The sequence below is a fragment of the Mus musculus genome, chromosome 4, assembly GCF_000001635.26.
Source record: "Mus musculus strain C57BL/6J chromosome 4, GRCm38.p6 C57BL/6J".
Lineage (NCBI taxonomy): Eukaryota > Metazoa > Chordata > Mammalia > Rodentia > Muridae > Mus > Mus musculus.
Window position 1 is genome coordinate 19268036 of NC_000070.6, and position 15599 is coordinate 19283634.

The 15599-nt window shown below is 39.6% G+C and overlaps 1 protein-coding gene across 1 annotated transcript in view; it reads left to right on the top strand.

Moving 5' to 3' along the window:
* Positions 1–12814: 12814 nt before the first annotated feature.
* The window catches only part of Cngb3 (cyclic nucleotide gated channel beta 3), a 229774-nt gene continuing 226989 nt past the window's right edge, over positions 12815–15599 (top strand). Inside the window, exons 1-2 of the mRNA NM_013927.2 lie at positions 12815–13008; positions 15471–15546. Coding sequence (NP_038955.1) covers positions 12898–13008; positions 15471–15546 — 187 coding nt within the window. The 5' untranslated portion in view covers positions 12815–12897. The remainder of the gene's footprint in view (positions 13009–15470; positions 15547–15599) is intronic.

Consider the following 15599-nt stretch of genomic DNA (forward strand, 5'->3'; position numbering starts at 1 on the left):
GTATGTTTGAGTATCCAGGACTCGCTGAGGTCGGAGTGCTAGGTTCTGATGATGGTGAGTAGTCTTGCTTTCTGTTAGTAAGATTCTTACATTTTCCTTTTGCCATCTGGTAATCTCTGTCCTTAGTTATTATAGCTGTCTCTGGCTGGAGCTTGTTCCTCCTGTGATTCTGTTAGCCTCAGTCAGCACTCTTGGGAGTCAAACTCTCCCCTGCAAGCTCTCCTCTTGCAGAGAAGGTGCACAGATGTCTGGAGCTCAGATCTGCTTCCTGGTTGAAGATGAAGGCCCGAAATTAGGCCTGTCTCAGAAGCTATGTTGCTTCTGCAGTCAGCGTGCTCTACTGTGCATACTGGTCTTTCCCCTTACTGCTTTTAATATTCTTTCTCTGTTTTGTGCATTTGATGTTTTGATTTTTATGTGACCGGAAGAATTTCTTTTCTGGTCCAGTAAATATATATATATATAGAGAGAGAGAGGGGGGGGGGAGGGAGAGAGAGAGATTGAGATTGGGTATTTTCTTTATTTGCATTTCAAACTTTATCCCTTTCCCACTTTCCCTCCCTTCCAGAAACCTCTATCCCATCTCCCCTCCCCCTGCTTCTATGACCCTGTTCCTCCAGCCAGCCAGCCACTCCTGCCTCCCTGCCCTTAATTCCTCTACACTGGAGCATCTATCTAACCTTCATAGGACCAAGAACCTCTCTTCCTATTGTAGACGCTGGCTTCTATTAAGAACAAGTGGCCATTGTAAGTGATATTTCAATTGGATGCAGAGTGCAAAAACCTTAAGTTCCAACTATCTTAGTCTAATAAAGATGTTTTGTGTTTGCTAAGTTTGAACGCTGAGAAATAATCTGCTTGTGCTAGGTTCAACATCAACACATATATGAATTCATATCATTAAAAATCACCAACTATTCATAAACTAGCAACTATTTTAATAGCAGTTGATATATATTTTATTGGAATAAATAATACCTTAGTTTGGCTCAGAATTTCCTGAAGCTTTAGTCTATATTATTCATATATTTAGACCATAAAAAAGGCACCATTAAAAGCAGCTTAACTGGGAAGCTAATTGTAGATACACAATCTTCTTTGGGAATTGAACTTTTAATCTCCTTACATAACAGTAGATCATGGATGTTCAATTAATTGAAATGCTTCTAGTTAGCTCACTAGATGAAAATAAATAAGCAATAATAGTCTTCACTTGGTACCAACAATGAGAAAACTTTACACACATACCTCATCCTTATTCACAGAACAAATTCATCACAATATGATTACTGTTCATCATATACTAACATAAGGATTTTTCAAAACATTTATTCTATTAGTCACAGCCTAAACTAATATAGTATTCATTAGTCACAGATGCCACTAGCTATTAACAATTTCCTGAAGGCATTTTTACCCTTAATGTCTGTTACATTTGCTGTTCATACATTTTAATTATAAATTTAAGACTTCAAGTGTTATAATCAAAGAAACAGAAAGTATTGCTAGTGACTAAAGTACTTTAGTTAAAATCATGTTAGTGCCTCAAATTTCCATGTGAGCTGAATTGATTCATATGTGCTCATGTTGCACCTGTAGAAGACTGAAGAAAAATATTAATACACGAAGTTTTTTGTTACATAAAATTACCATTGAAAATTACCATTGAAAACAATTCTAAATAGACTTATAGATATTTTATGATATAAAAGTTCTTTTGACTATTAGTTTCTATGACTCCACGTTATGAATTGGGAGTTAATAAATATTCAATGCCATCATCTCAAGAAAAAATTTTAATATGTTTGGAAGTTTTGTTTGAACATTTTTAAATCTAAAGCTAGTAGTTTACTAACTGCTTAAAATATAAAAACATATAAAATAAATGTCTTTAGTCCCCTTGGGACATGATATTATCTGTAGCTATGTACAATACAGAAAAAGCAGTGTGTCTTTCTGGTCCATTGTTGATATTGTGCTGTAGTTTAACAAATCTATGCTGTGGTTTTACAGAGAACATTGTGTTGTCCACAGAAACTGCTTCTTACAATGATGCTCTGGATGACTGGGTGCTTCTGCTGTCTGCAGCATCCTGATTTATCTGCATGGAAATATCCTCATCCTCAAAACTGATGATAAAGATGGTCTCCTCAGCAAAGCTTGGGACTCAGACAGAGACAGACCAGGTTACTGTTCATATATGCTGGTGTTGGGCTCACATGCTTCTTCTGTGCAGGTTGTGTTCTGATATTCTCTCTGTCTCTCTCTCTGTCTCTCTCTGTCTCTCTCTCTGTCTGTCTGTCTGTCTGTCTCTGTCTCTCTGTCTCTCTGTCTCTCTCTCTCAATATTGTTTAGTTGATTTATAAATATTTATTGAGTACTTGATTTATACAAAATAATGTTTGTAAGTCACCATACACCCTACCATGTATAATCTTCCCCAAACTTCGGTCACAGAAGAAATTAAAATAGAATTAAATGCTTTGTCTTTTGAATGATTATAAACTAAAAAAGTAAATAAGTTAATAACTTCCTTTCCTGCCTAAGCACATATACTCAGTACAGAGAAATTTTATGACTCAGCCAATCTTAGAATTATTACTAGCTTATTATCTTCTCCTAAAAACAGATATTGCTCCAATAAATCGGCTTCTGTTTGTTTATGTATAAGTCATTTTGGGGGGTATATGGACTGTTCACTGGTGATTTCCTTTATTTTCAGAGGTTAGTCTTCTCTTTTGAATTATACTTAGGCTGTTTGAATTTAATTCCAAGGAATCTTAAAGAATTGCTTAAATCTTTTTAATAATCATAAATCAAAACACAATTTCAGTTGTTTTTTGTAAGGTTTGAGATACTCTACTTACTGAAGCATACAGGATTTTTTTCTTTCTTTTATTATTTATTCTTTAACTATTTTTTACAGTCCAGATTTTATCCCCCTCCCAGTCTACCCTCCCACTGTTCCACATCCCACACCTCCTTTCCTCACCCTCTCATCCCCTCCCCCATATGCAAGAGGATATCCCCATACCCTCCAAACCCACCAGACCTCCCCACTCCCTGGGGCCCCAAATCTCTCAGAGGGTTAGTTGTATCTTCTCTGACTGAATCCAGACCCCACAGAGCTCTGCTGTATATGTGTTGAGGGCCTCATATCAGCTGCTATATACTGCCTGGTTGGTGGCTCAGAGTCTGAGAGATCCCGGGGTTCCAGGTTAACTGAGACTGCTGGTTTTCCTCTAGGGTTTCTCTCCTCCTCAGCTTCTTCCAACTTTTCCCTAATTCAACCACAGTGGTCAGCAGCTTATGTCCATTGCTTGGGCGTAAATGTTTTCATCTGTTCTTTCAGCTGCTTGTTGAGCTTTTCAGCAGGCAGTCATGATAGGCCCCTGTTCATAAGCACACCATAACATCAGTAATAGTGTCAGTCCTTGGGACCTCCCCCTGAGTTAAATCCCAATCTGGGCCTATAACTAGACCTCCTTCTCCTCAGGCTCTTCTCCATTTTTGTCCCTGAAATTCTTCCAGACAGGAAAAATTATGGGTCAGAGTGTTGTGGGATGGCAACCCTATCTGTCCACTTGATGCCCTGTCTTTCTACTTGAGGTGGTGTCTTAGTCAGGGTTTCTATTCCTGGACAAAACATCATGACCAAGAACCAAGCTGGGAAGGAAAGGGTTTATTCAGCTTACATTTTCCACATTGGTGTTTATCACTAAAGGAAGTCAGGACTGGAACTCAAGCAGGTCAAAAAGCAGGAGCTGATGCAGAGGCCATGGACGGATGTTCTTTACTGGCTTGCTTCCCCTGGCTTGCTCAGGCTGCTCTCTTACAGAAACAAGACTAGCACCCCAGAGATGGCACCACCCACAAGGGGACCTCCCTCCTTGATCACTAATTGAGAAAATGCCTTATAGCTGGATCTCATGGAGGCACTTCCCCAACTGAAGCTCCTTTCTCTGTGATAACTCCAGCCTGTGTCAAGTTGACACAAAACTAGACAGTACAGATGGACTCTACAAGTTCCCTCTCCCCACTGTAGGGCATTCCATTTAAAGTCCCTCCCTTTGAGTCCTGAGAGTCTCTCACCTTTCAGGTCTCTGGTATATTCTAGAGGTCCCCCTCACCCCTACTACATACCTCCTGAGGTTGCCTGTTTTGAATTTTTCTGCTGATCCTTAGGGCTTCAGTCCTTGCCCCCCCCCCCATACCTAATCATGTTCCCTTCTTCCCCTTCCTGGCCCCTTTCCCATCCAGGTTCCTCCCTCCCTCACCTCCTATGATTGGGTCTTCTCCCTCCTAAATGGGATTGAGGCATCCTCATTGGGACCTTCAGCTTGTATACCTTCTTAAGTTCTGTGGATTGTATGCTAGTTATTGTGTATTTTTTTTTGCGGGGAAAGGGAATATCTACTTATTAGTGAATACATACCATGCATATCCTTTTGAGTCTGAGTTACCTCATCCATGAAGATATTTTCTACTTCCATTCACTTGCCTGCAAAACTCAAGATGTCCTCATTCTTTTTTTTTTTTCTTTTTTCACTACTTTTATTTTTCTCTTTTTTTTATTAGGTATTTTCCTCATTTACATTTCCAATGCTATCCCTAAAGTCCCCCATACCAACCCCCCCCCCCAATCCACTACACACACACTCCCCCTTTTTGGCCCTGGTGTTCCCCTGTACTGGGGCATATAAAGTTTGCAAGTCCAAAGGGCCTCTCTTTCCAGTGATGGCTGACTAGGCCATCTTTTGATACATAGGCAGCTAGAGACACGAGCTCTGGGGTACTGGTTAGTTCATATTGTTGTTCCACCTATAGGGCTGCAGTTCCCTTTAGCTCCTTGGGTACTTTCTCTAGCTCCTCCATTGGGGGCCATGTGGCCCATCCAATAGCTGACTGTGAGCATCCACTTCTGTGTTTGCTAGGCCCCGGCATAGTCTCACAAGAGACAGCTATATCTGGGTCCTTTCAGCAAAGTCTTGCTAGTGTATGCAATGGTGTCAGCGTTTGGAAGGATTATGGGATGGATCCCTGGATATGGCAATCACTAGATGGTCCATCCTTTCATCACAGCTCCAAATTTTATCTGTGTAACTCCTTCCATGGGTACTTTGTTCCCATTTCTAAGAAGGGGCAAAGTGTCCACACTTTGGTCTTCGTTCTTCTTGAGTTTCATGCGTTTAGCAAATTGTATATTATATCTTGTGTATCCTAAGTTTCTGGGCTAAGATCCACTTATCAGTGAGTATATATTGTGCGAGTTCCTTTGTGATTGGGTTACCTCACTCAGGATGATGCCATCCAGGTCCATCCATTTGCTTAGGAATTTCATAAATTCATTCTTTTTAATAGCTGAGTAGTACTCCATTGTGTAAATGTACCACATTTTCTGTATCCATTCCTCTGTTGAGGGGCATCTGGGTTCTTTCCAGCTTCTAGCTATCATAAATAAGGCTGCTATGAACATAGTGGAGAATGTGTCCTTCTTACCGGTTGGGACATCTTCTGGATATATGCCCAGGAGAGGTATTGCGGCGTCCTCTGGTATTGCTATATCCAGTTTTCTGAGGAACCGCCAGACTGATTTCCAGAGTGGTTGTACAAGCCTGCAATCCCACCAACAATGGAGGAGTGTTCCTCTTTCTCGACATCCTCGCCAGCATCTGCTGTCACCTGAATTTTTTATCTTAGCCATTCTGACTGGTGTGAGGTGGAATCTCAGGGTTGTTTTGATTTGCATTTCCCTGATGATTAAGGATGTTGAACATTTTTTCAGGTGCTTCTCTGCCATTCGGGTTTCCTCAGGTGAGAATTCTTTGTTCAGTTTTGAGCCCCATTTTTAATGGGGTTATTTGATTTTCTGGAGTCCACCTTCTTGAGTTCTTTATATATATTGGATATTAGTCCCCTATCCAACTTGGGATAGGTAAAGATCCTTTCCCAATCGGTTGGTGGTCTTTTTGTCTTATTGACGGTGTCTTTTGCCTTGCAGAAGCTTTGCAATTTTATGAGGTCCCATTTATCGATTCTTGATCTTATAGCACAAGCCATTGCTGTTCTATTCAGGAATTTTTCCCCTGTACCCATATCTTCGAGGCTTTTCCCTATTTTCTCCTCTATAAGTTTCAGTGTCTCTGGTTTTATGTGGGGTTCCTTAATCCACTTAGATTTGACCTTAGTACAAGGAGATAGAAATGGATCAATTTACAGGTCAGGCAAGGTGATTCCACCAGAGGTTTTTTTATCCTTGAGAAGAGTTTTTGCTATCCTAGGTTTTCTGTTATTCCAGATGAATCTGCCCATTGCCCTTTCTAATTTTTGAAGACTTGAGTTGGAATTTTGATGGGGATTGCATTGAATCTGTAGATAGCTTTTGGCAAGATAGCCATTTTTACTATATTGATCCTGCCAATCCATGAGCATGGGAGATCTTTCCATCTTCTGAGATCTTCTTTAATTTCTTTCTTCAGAGACTTGAAGTTCTTATCATAAAGATCTTTCACTTCCTTAGTTAGAGTCATGTCAAGGTATTTAATATTATTTGTGACTATTGAGAAGGGTGTTGTTTCCCTAATTTCTTTCTCAGCCTGTTTATCCTTTGTGTAGAGAAAGGCCATTGACTTGTTTGAGTTAATTTTATATCCAGCTACTTCATTGAAGCTGTTTATCAGGCTTAGAAGTTCTCTGGTGGAGTTTTTAGGGTCACTTATATATACTATCATATCATCTGCAAAAAGTGATATTTTGACTTCTTCCTTTCCAATTTGTATCCCCTTGATCGCTTTTTGTTGTCTAATTGTTCTGGCTAGGACTTCAAGTACAATGTTGAATAGGTAGGGAGAGAGTGGACAGCCTTGTCTAGTCCCTAATTTTAGTGGGATTGCTTCCAGCTTCTCACCATTTACTTTGATGTTGGCTACTGGTTTGCTGTAGATTGCTTTTATCATGTTTAGGTATGGGCCTTGAATTCCTGATCTTTCCAAAACTTTTATCATGAATGGGTGTTGGATTTTGTCAAATGCTTTCTCAGCATCTAATGAGATGATCATGTGGTTTTTGTCTTTGAGTTTGTTTATATACTGGATTACGTTGATGGATTTCTATATATTAAACCATCACTGCATCCCTGGGTTGAAACCTACTTGGTCAGGATGGATGATTGTTTTGATGTGTTCTTGGATTCGGTTAGCAAGAACTTTATTGAGGATCTTTGCATCGATATTCATAAGGGAAATTGGTCCGAATTCTCTATCTTTATTGGGTCTTTTTGTGGTTTAGGTATCAGAGTAATTGTGGCTTCATAGAAAGAGTTGGATAGAGTACCTTCTGTTTCTATTTTGTGGAATAGTTTGTGAAGAACTGGGATTAGATCTTCTTTGAAGGTCTGACAGAACTCTGCACTAAACCCATCTGTCCTGGGCTTTTTTTTGGTTGGGAGACTATTAATGACTTCTTCTATTTCTTTAGGGGATATGGGACTGTTTAGATTATTAACCTGATCTTGATTTAACTTTGGTACCTGGTATCTGTCTAGAAACTTGTCCATTTCATCCAGGTTTTCCAGTTTTGTCGAGTATATCCTTTTGTAGAAGGATCTGATGGTGTTATGGACTTCTTCAGGATCTGTTGTTATGTTTCCCTTTTCATTTCTGATTTTGTTAATTAGGATGCTTTCCCTGTGCCCTATAGTGTGTCTGGCTAAGGATTTATCTATCTTGTTGATTTTCTCAAAGAACCAGCTCCTCGATTGGTTGATTCTTTGAATAGTTCTTCTTGTTTCCACTTGGTTGATTTCACCCCTGAGCTTGATTATTTCCTGCCTTCTACTCCTCTTGGGTGAATTTGCTTCCTTTTGTTCTAAAGCTTTTAGGCGTGTTGTCAAGCTGCTAATGTGTGCCTACTCTAGTTTCTTTTTGGAGGCCCTCAGAGCTATGAGTTTTCCTCTTAGAAATGCTTTCATTGTGTCCCATAAGTTTGGGTATGTTGTGGCTTCATTTTCATTAAACTCCAAAATGTCCTTAATTTCTTTCTTTATTCCTTCCTTGACCGAGGTATCATTGAGAAGAGTGTTGTTCAGTTTCCACGTGAATGTTGGCTATCTATTATTTATTTTGTTATTGAAGATCAGCCTTAGTTCATGGTGTTCTGATAGGATGCATGGGACAATTTCAATATTTTTGTATATGTTGAGGCTTGTTTTGTGACCAATTATGTGGTCAATTTTGGAGAAGGTGCCATGAGGTGCTGAGAAGAAGGTATATCCTTTTGTTTTAGGATAAAATGTTCTGTAGATATCCATTAAGTCCATTTCTTTCATCACTTCTGTTAGTTTCACTGTGTCCCTCTTTAGTTTCTGTTTCCATGATCTGTCCATTGGTGAAAGTGGTGTGTTGAGGTCTCCCACTATTACTATGTGAGGTGCAATGTTTGCTTTGAGCTTTACTAAAGTTTCTTTAATGAATATGGCTGCCCTTGTATTTGGAGCATAGATATTCAGAATTGAGAGTTCCTCTTGGAAGATTTTACCTTTGATGAGTATGAAGTGCCCCTCCTTGTCTTTTTTGATTACTTTGGGTTGGAAGTCGATTTTGTTAGATATTAGAATGGCTACTCCAGCTTATTTCTTCACACCATTTGCTTGGAAAATTGTTTTCCAGCCTTTCATTCTGAGGTAGTGTCTGTCTTTTTCTCTGAGATGAGTTTCCTGTAGGCAGCAAAATGTTGGGTCTTGTTTGTGTAGCCAGTTTGTTAGGCTATATCTTTTTATTGGGGAGTTGAGTCCATTGATATTAAGAGATATTAAGGAAAAGTAATTGTTGCTTCCCGTTATTTTTGTTGTTAAAGTTGGCATTCTGTTCTTTTGGCTGTCTTCTTTTAGGTTTGTTGAGGGATTATCTTCTTGCTTTTTCTAGGGCGTGGTTTCCGTCCTTGTATTGTTTTTTTTTTTCTGTTATTATCCTTTGAAGGGCTGGATTCATAGAAAGATAATGTGTGAATTTGGTTTTGTCGTGGGATAGTTTGGTTTCTCCATCTATGGTAATTGAGAGTTTGGCTGGGTATAGTAGCCTGGGCTAGCATTTGTGTTTTCTTAGTGTCTGCTTAACATCTGTCCAGGCTCTTCTGGCTTTCATAGTCTCTGGTGAAAAATCTGGTGTAATTCTGATAGGCTTGCCTTTATATGTTACTTGACCTTTTTCCCTTACTGCTTTTAGTATTCTATCTTTATTTAGTGCATTTGATGTTCTGATTATTATGTGTCGGGAGGAATTTCTTTTCTGGTCCAGTCTATTTGGAGTTCTGTAGGCTTCTTGTATGTTCATGGGCATCTCTTTCTTTAGATTTGGGAAGTTTTCTTCTATAATTTTGTTGAAGATATTTGCTGGTCCTGTGAGTTGAAAATCTTCATTCTCATCCACTCCTATTAGCCGTAGGTTTGGTCTTCTCATTGTGTCCTGGATTTCATGGATGTTTTGAGTTTAGGTCTTTTTGCATTTTCCATTTTCTTTGATTGTTGTGCCAATGTTCTCTATGGAATCTTCTGCACCTGAGATTCTCTCTTCCATCTCTTGTATTCTATTGCTGATGCTCACATCTATGGTTCCAGATTTCTTTCCTAGGGTTTCTATCTCCAGCGTTGCCTCACTTTGGGTTTTCTTTATTGTGTCTACTTCCCTCTTTAAGTCTTGGATGGTTTTATTCAATTCCATCACTTGTTTGGTTGTGTTTTCCTGCAATTCTTTAAGCGATTTTTGTGCTTCCTCTTTAATGTCTTCTACCTGTTTGGTTGTGTTCTCCTGCAATTCTTTAAGGGATTTTTGTACTTCCTCTTTAATGTCTTCTACCTGTTTAGCAGTGTTCTCCTGTATTTCTTTAAGTGAGTTATTTAAGTCCTTCTTGATGTCCTCTACCATCATCATGAGATATGCTTTTAAATCTAGGTCTAGGTTTTCGGGTGTGTTGGGGTGTCCTGGACTGGGCGAAGTGGGAGTGCTGGGTTCTGATGATGGTGAGTGGTCCTGGTTTCTCTTAGTAAGATTCTTACGTTTACCTTTCACCATCTGGTAATCTCTGACGTTAGTTGTTATAGTTGTCTCTGTTTAGAGATTGTTCCTCTGGTGATTTTGTTACCCTCTATCAGCAGACCTGGGAGACTAGCTCTTTCTTCTGAGTTGAAGTGGTCAGAGCAGTCTCTGCAGGCAAGCTCTCCTCTTTCAGGGAAGGTGCACAGTTATCTGGCGTTTCGACCTCCTCCTGGCCAAAGTTGAAAGCCCAAAACAGGATCTTTCCCAGAAGCTGTGTTGCTTTGGCCTGTCACAGAAGCCATTGTTTCAGTAGTCCACACTTTCACCTGTGTAGAATACTTTCCCCGGAGTACTGGAACCAAGATGGCTCCTGCGGATCCTGAGGCAAAGGCCTCCCAGGCTGGGTGGACACCTGTCCTCTGGCAGGAAGGTGACTGGATGTCTGGAGCCCGAAAACGGCGCTCTGCGGCTCTCGCGTGTCCCAGAAGCTGCTAGCCTCTGTAGTCCACACTCTCACCTGTGCGGACTGCCCGCAGCGGAGTCCAGAACCAAGGTGGCTCCCGCGGAACCTTGTCCTCATTCTTAATAACTGAGTAGTATTCCATTGTGTAAGAAAATCACATTTTCTGCATCTATTCTTCTGTTCTGAGACATCTGGGTTGTTTCCAGCTTCTGGCTATCACAAATAAGGCCACTATAAACTTAGTGGAACGTGCTATTGAACACTTGTTCTTATTAAAAGGAATGCAGTTACTGTGATTTGATTTTCTTTTTATTACCAGTCATTGCAGGTAAGACAATTTTCTGCTTATTTGGGGGTGGGCTAAAAGAAGCTTACTTAAAATAGTGATCTTCTTTGTAAGAGGTGTCATAGACACCACAGATGGTAGTCAAAGGGCACAGAGTGCTCGCATGTGAATATGTAAGTCAGATGGCAATATAGTGCCATGCTTATTGTGATCAATAATTTAGTGTCAGCACAGTTAGGCCATCATGTTGTTTTAATTGTATTCCATTTTCTGGACAATCAAAAAGAGCACTGTTAATACAACTGTCCAACCAGTACTACTCCAAACCCTCCTCTTGTCTTCCTCTTGCTCACTGGAAAACCATTCTGGGAAAAAATCTTGTTAGGGCAAAAGGCTCACACACAGAGTCTAAATAATCAAAATTCATGTTCATCATCTCAGATTTCATCAGGAAAGTTTTGTGTGTGTGTGTGTTTGTGTGTGTGTGTGTGTGTGTGTGTGTGTGTGTGTGTTTGTGTGTGTGTGTGTGTGTGTTTGTGTGTGTGTGTGTGTGTTTGTGTGTGTGTGTGTGTTTGTGTGTGTGTGTTTGTGTGTGTGTGTTTGTGTGTGTGTGTGTTTGTGTGTGTGTGTGTGTGTGTGTGTGTGTGTGTGTGGCAGATAGCAGTTTATGCAGAACTTCATAATTGATCAAGATCCAAAGAGTAAGTGTATGTGGAATGTTCAGTCACAAATGAGGCATCTATAATCCTCTTTTCCCTAAGACCAGTTATCATGGGCTGAACAAGATCTGCACAACGTCAAGGCAGTCAAAATTTCAGCACAGAGAGAGGGTGGACTCATGAGTCCCTTGACCCTAACTAAGGAGCTATTGATAGCTGATAGCTTCTGGGAAACAGAGTCTGCTTTCTTTAATGATGTATTCACTGCTATGTTGCCCACTCTCCAGTGGATGGACTCACATCCATGAATATATATGGCCAGCAAAAACTGGAATCAGTGGGCTAGAAAAACAGGGAAATGTTTCAGCAGATAAAGTGCCTACTGCACAAAAATAATGATCCTAATTTAGATTCACACACAAAATAACCAAGCACATCAACTCACATGTGCCCTGCGATCCCGGTACTAGAGAGGTAGAGACAGAATGCTCACTGTGGCTTGCTTACTGGCTTAGGAAAACCAAGGAGTTCCAGGGGTCATGACTTGAAAAAAAAAAAAAAAGGTAAAGATTGATATGTGGAAGATACCCAAAGTAAACCTCCAGGCTGCATACACGCACACACACACACACACACACACACACACACACACAAAGTGACAGAGAGAGACAGATACAGAGAGAGAGAGAGAGAGAGAGAGAGATGAAGACAGAGACAGACAGACAGACAGACACACACACACATAGACCAATCCTTATTTAAAAAATACGTGCTTACACATGTTTTAACATTCAATATCACAAAATGTCAAAGAAATCTGGGCCCTGGGTGAGGAGTTTAACAATTCTTGATCATGGACCTGTGACTCTCAAAGGTTGGAGACACCAGTTAACATCCAAACAGAGACTAGATTACACAAACTTTTATGCCAGTGATATGGAATCAAAATCTGAATGAACAGACAAGATAAGTTTAATAGTAAAGTCATGTTTCATTACTAGATATGGGCACTTTGGCAAAAAAAGACTACTTGCTTTAAATTAGAACCTTCACACATGTTTCACTAGTTAATCATTCACATATATCCCTGTGTTTAAAATTAGGCACAGGTAGGTGAGCAATTAGAAAGGAAAATAACAAGTCAATGGGCAGCATGATTGTCTTTTAAACAATTCAACTCAACTTGTTTAATCCTCTCGTCTTAAATTATTCACAGGGGTATTTTGATTCTTGGAAGTTCATAAACAGAGTGCAAATCACCCAAGCAGAAGTAATTTACTGCTTTTAAGTCAAAGCCCTGCTTAGCTAGGGAGTCAGCTGTAGGAATTAACCAGAACAAAATCCTGATTAAACAGCTAATCGGTTTGTCTACTAATGGAAAGAAAAACAAAGCACATCTCTCCTCTTCGAGATACAGGGTCATATAATCGGAGGTCTTTCAGACCTGCCTCAGAGAAGATGTTAAAATCACTGACAGTAAAATTCAACAAAGTGAATCCCATGGAAGGGAGAATGGAGAAGAAACTCTGCCCCAACCTGAGCAGTCTTTCTCAGCCAACCATAGCACAGGTATGTTCTTTATGTTCCTAAGTCAGTCTTGAGTCTCATCCTTTGTCTGCTAATGGATGCTAATAAATGCTGTCATATGGAAGACTGCTCAGCAGTTTTATGGTAACATCTAGGTTGTGTACTGCTTAAGCCATCTTCTTATTAATTTATATATTTTGCATTTGCATATTTGAAGGGAGTATAATAAAGTTAGGAGATATATTTGTACTTGGAAGAGTTTTTGTTGCTAATTTTGTTTTCTCATAGGTTACAAAAAAATAGTCAATAGGTCTTTTTCTTGAAGAACATGAGAGTTTTCAGCACTAACTATGCACTGGGCAGTGTACTGAGCCCATTCCAAGCACTGATGTCTGTGAGACAGAATCTGCTCTAACACTGCTAACACACAGCTAGACCATGACTTAGACTGTATGAGATCCCACTCCATAAGCATTACAACAGAAACCTCATCACCAGGCCTTCTGCATGGTGACAGATGAGAAGGAGCTATGAGTCAGCCTTTCCAGATGAGCTGCCCACAGACTACAGGACACTTAGAGAGAAAGCAGAAGAACAGATGCTTTTCAAGACCCATCTCTTGGAGGAGAGCTTAGACTAAACCCAGGCAGAGCAGCTCTTGAGTATAGCCAGTGCCTTGTGGCAGTTATGATACTGTAGTGTTAATTATGAGAAGACCTGCTAGCAACAAATACTCTTAGCAGTTCTGTCTGGGAATGCTTGGTGTCTGTCCTTTCTAAGTACATGTGGGAAATAGGTAAAACAGGTTTTTTTTTAAAGTTTTCTATTAAAATATGCTAAATCTAACAATTATGAAATATTAAAATGCTATGTTCTCCCATAAAATACAATCATTTTCAACAGCATATAAATAAAATTAATTTGAATCCTATAAGGAAATATCTAAAAGTTAAACAAACCATACTGTATTGTGCTTTCTAAAGTAGTCTTTAAAAGTTAAATGAAAACTTTTCCATGAAATTTCTGTTTATCAAGAACCGATAGGTAAAGAAATACAAAGACAGCTCAATACAAACATGTTCCTTTTCTTCTGACCATGACATTGTTCATATATCTATATTTACACAATATAGAAAGATGACAGTGCAAATTTTTACAAATAACATCAAAACATGATGCACAATAAGTTGTACAGCATAGTAATAGTAGTAGTAGTAGTAGTAGATGCTCTTGGCTCACTTCTTCACTATGTGCATGTAGTTAGCCATTCAAGTAATTATATATTATATAAGAAATAACTCTAGCCTTGCCTAATACATGTGGTTACTGTGAGACTTAAATGAAATTATCTGATATAGTCAGTCTTCAGTACGCATGCATAATGTCAAAGACTCCATATTATGGCACACAAGATACTCAGAGTCTTTGTCTCTAACTACTTGTTCATCTTCCACCCCCATGGCAACTCTACCTTGGGCTTTTTGTTCTGTCTCAGCTGCCTACCTGATCTACCTCCTCTTTTTATTTGTCCCTTCCTTTCTACTACAGAACAATTTACTTTCAAGCACCATTTCTATTCCCTACAGGTATTTTCTAATAACCTACATTTCCTCTTGGGGGAAGGAAGCTGGAGACCAGTATTCAGGTCTACGTGTATGGTCATAAATAGGTGTGCATGAAAGCCAGAGGCTAATCATAGGTGCCATTCTTCAGGAGCTGTCCATCACATACTGATACTTAAGGCCCACCACTTCAGCTAGGTTACTGTCCTGGAAGCTACAGAGCTCTGGTGGGATGCAGCCCCAGCGTTAGTATTACACATACCACCATGTCTGGCCTTTTATGCCCAGGTCCTCATCTTTGGGCACCAAATGCTTTACCAACTATCTCCTCATTCTATTTTTTCACACTCACAGTTTTCTGTTCCCTCTACTAAAGTTTGGCACCTGTCCTTCCTTCCCTGTAACCTTGGTGATGTGTCAGTGCACCCATATAGGAACATCATCAGTTAGTCACTATAAGAACATCATCAGTTAGCCACTGGCCATTTCCAGTATGACAAAATTCCACTTCAAAGGAAAAGTTAGGAAAATGTTGACACGCAGACTAGAAAGAACTCATGAAAAGGACAAAGCTAGTAATGATAGGATGAGACTGCCACATACTCTCCATTGTTCTACCACTAACAAGCCTGAAGGGTCAATGCTAGGGCACCCTAAAGACCAAAATTAGGAGGATCATATGCCAGGGTTACATTGACAAAAATATTTTGTGAATTGTACGAGGAAGGTGATCAAAGCTGATTCGATAGTAAGTTATTCAACAGTCAGGTTGAAAATATCTCTTTAGGTACAGGTTAAGCATTTTTAGGAAATCATAGATAGATGTTAAGTTTTAATATTCACATTGATAACTGAGTAAGATCAGTGACACTGCACATTCAACTTCATGCTGAAGTAATTACAATCTCTGTTTTGTTTTGTTTTGTTTTGTTTTTCTCAAAGGGAGACAACCAAAGTGAAAAAGAACCTCTGAGGAGCAGGACACCAATCACATTTGAAAAGTCACACAGCAAAGAAGGTCAGAATGTTACCTGTGGTGGTGGTAGTTGGGGCATGGGGTAAAATACAAGG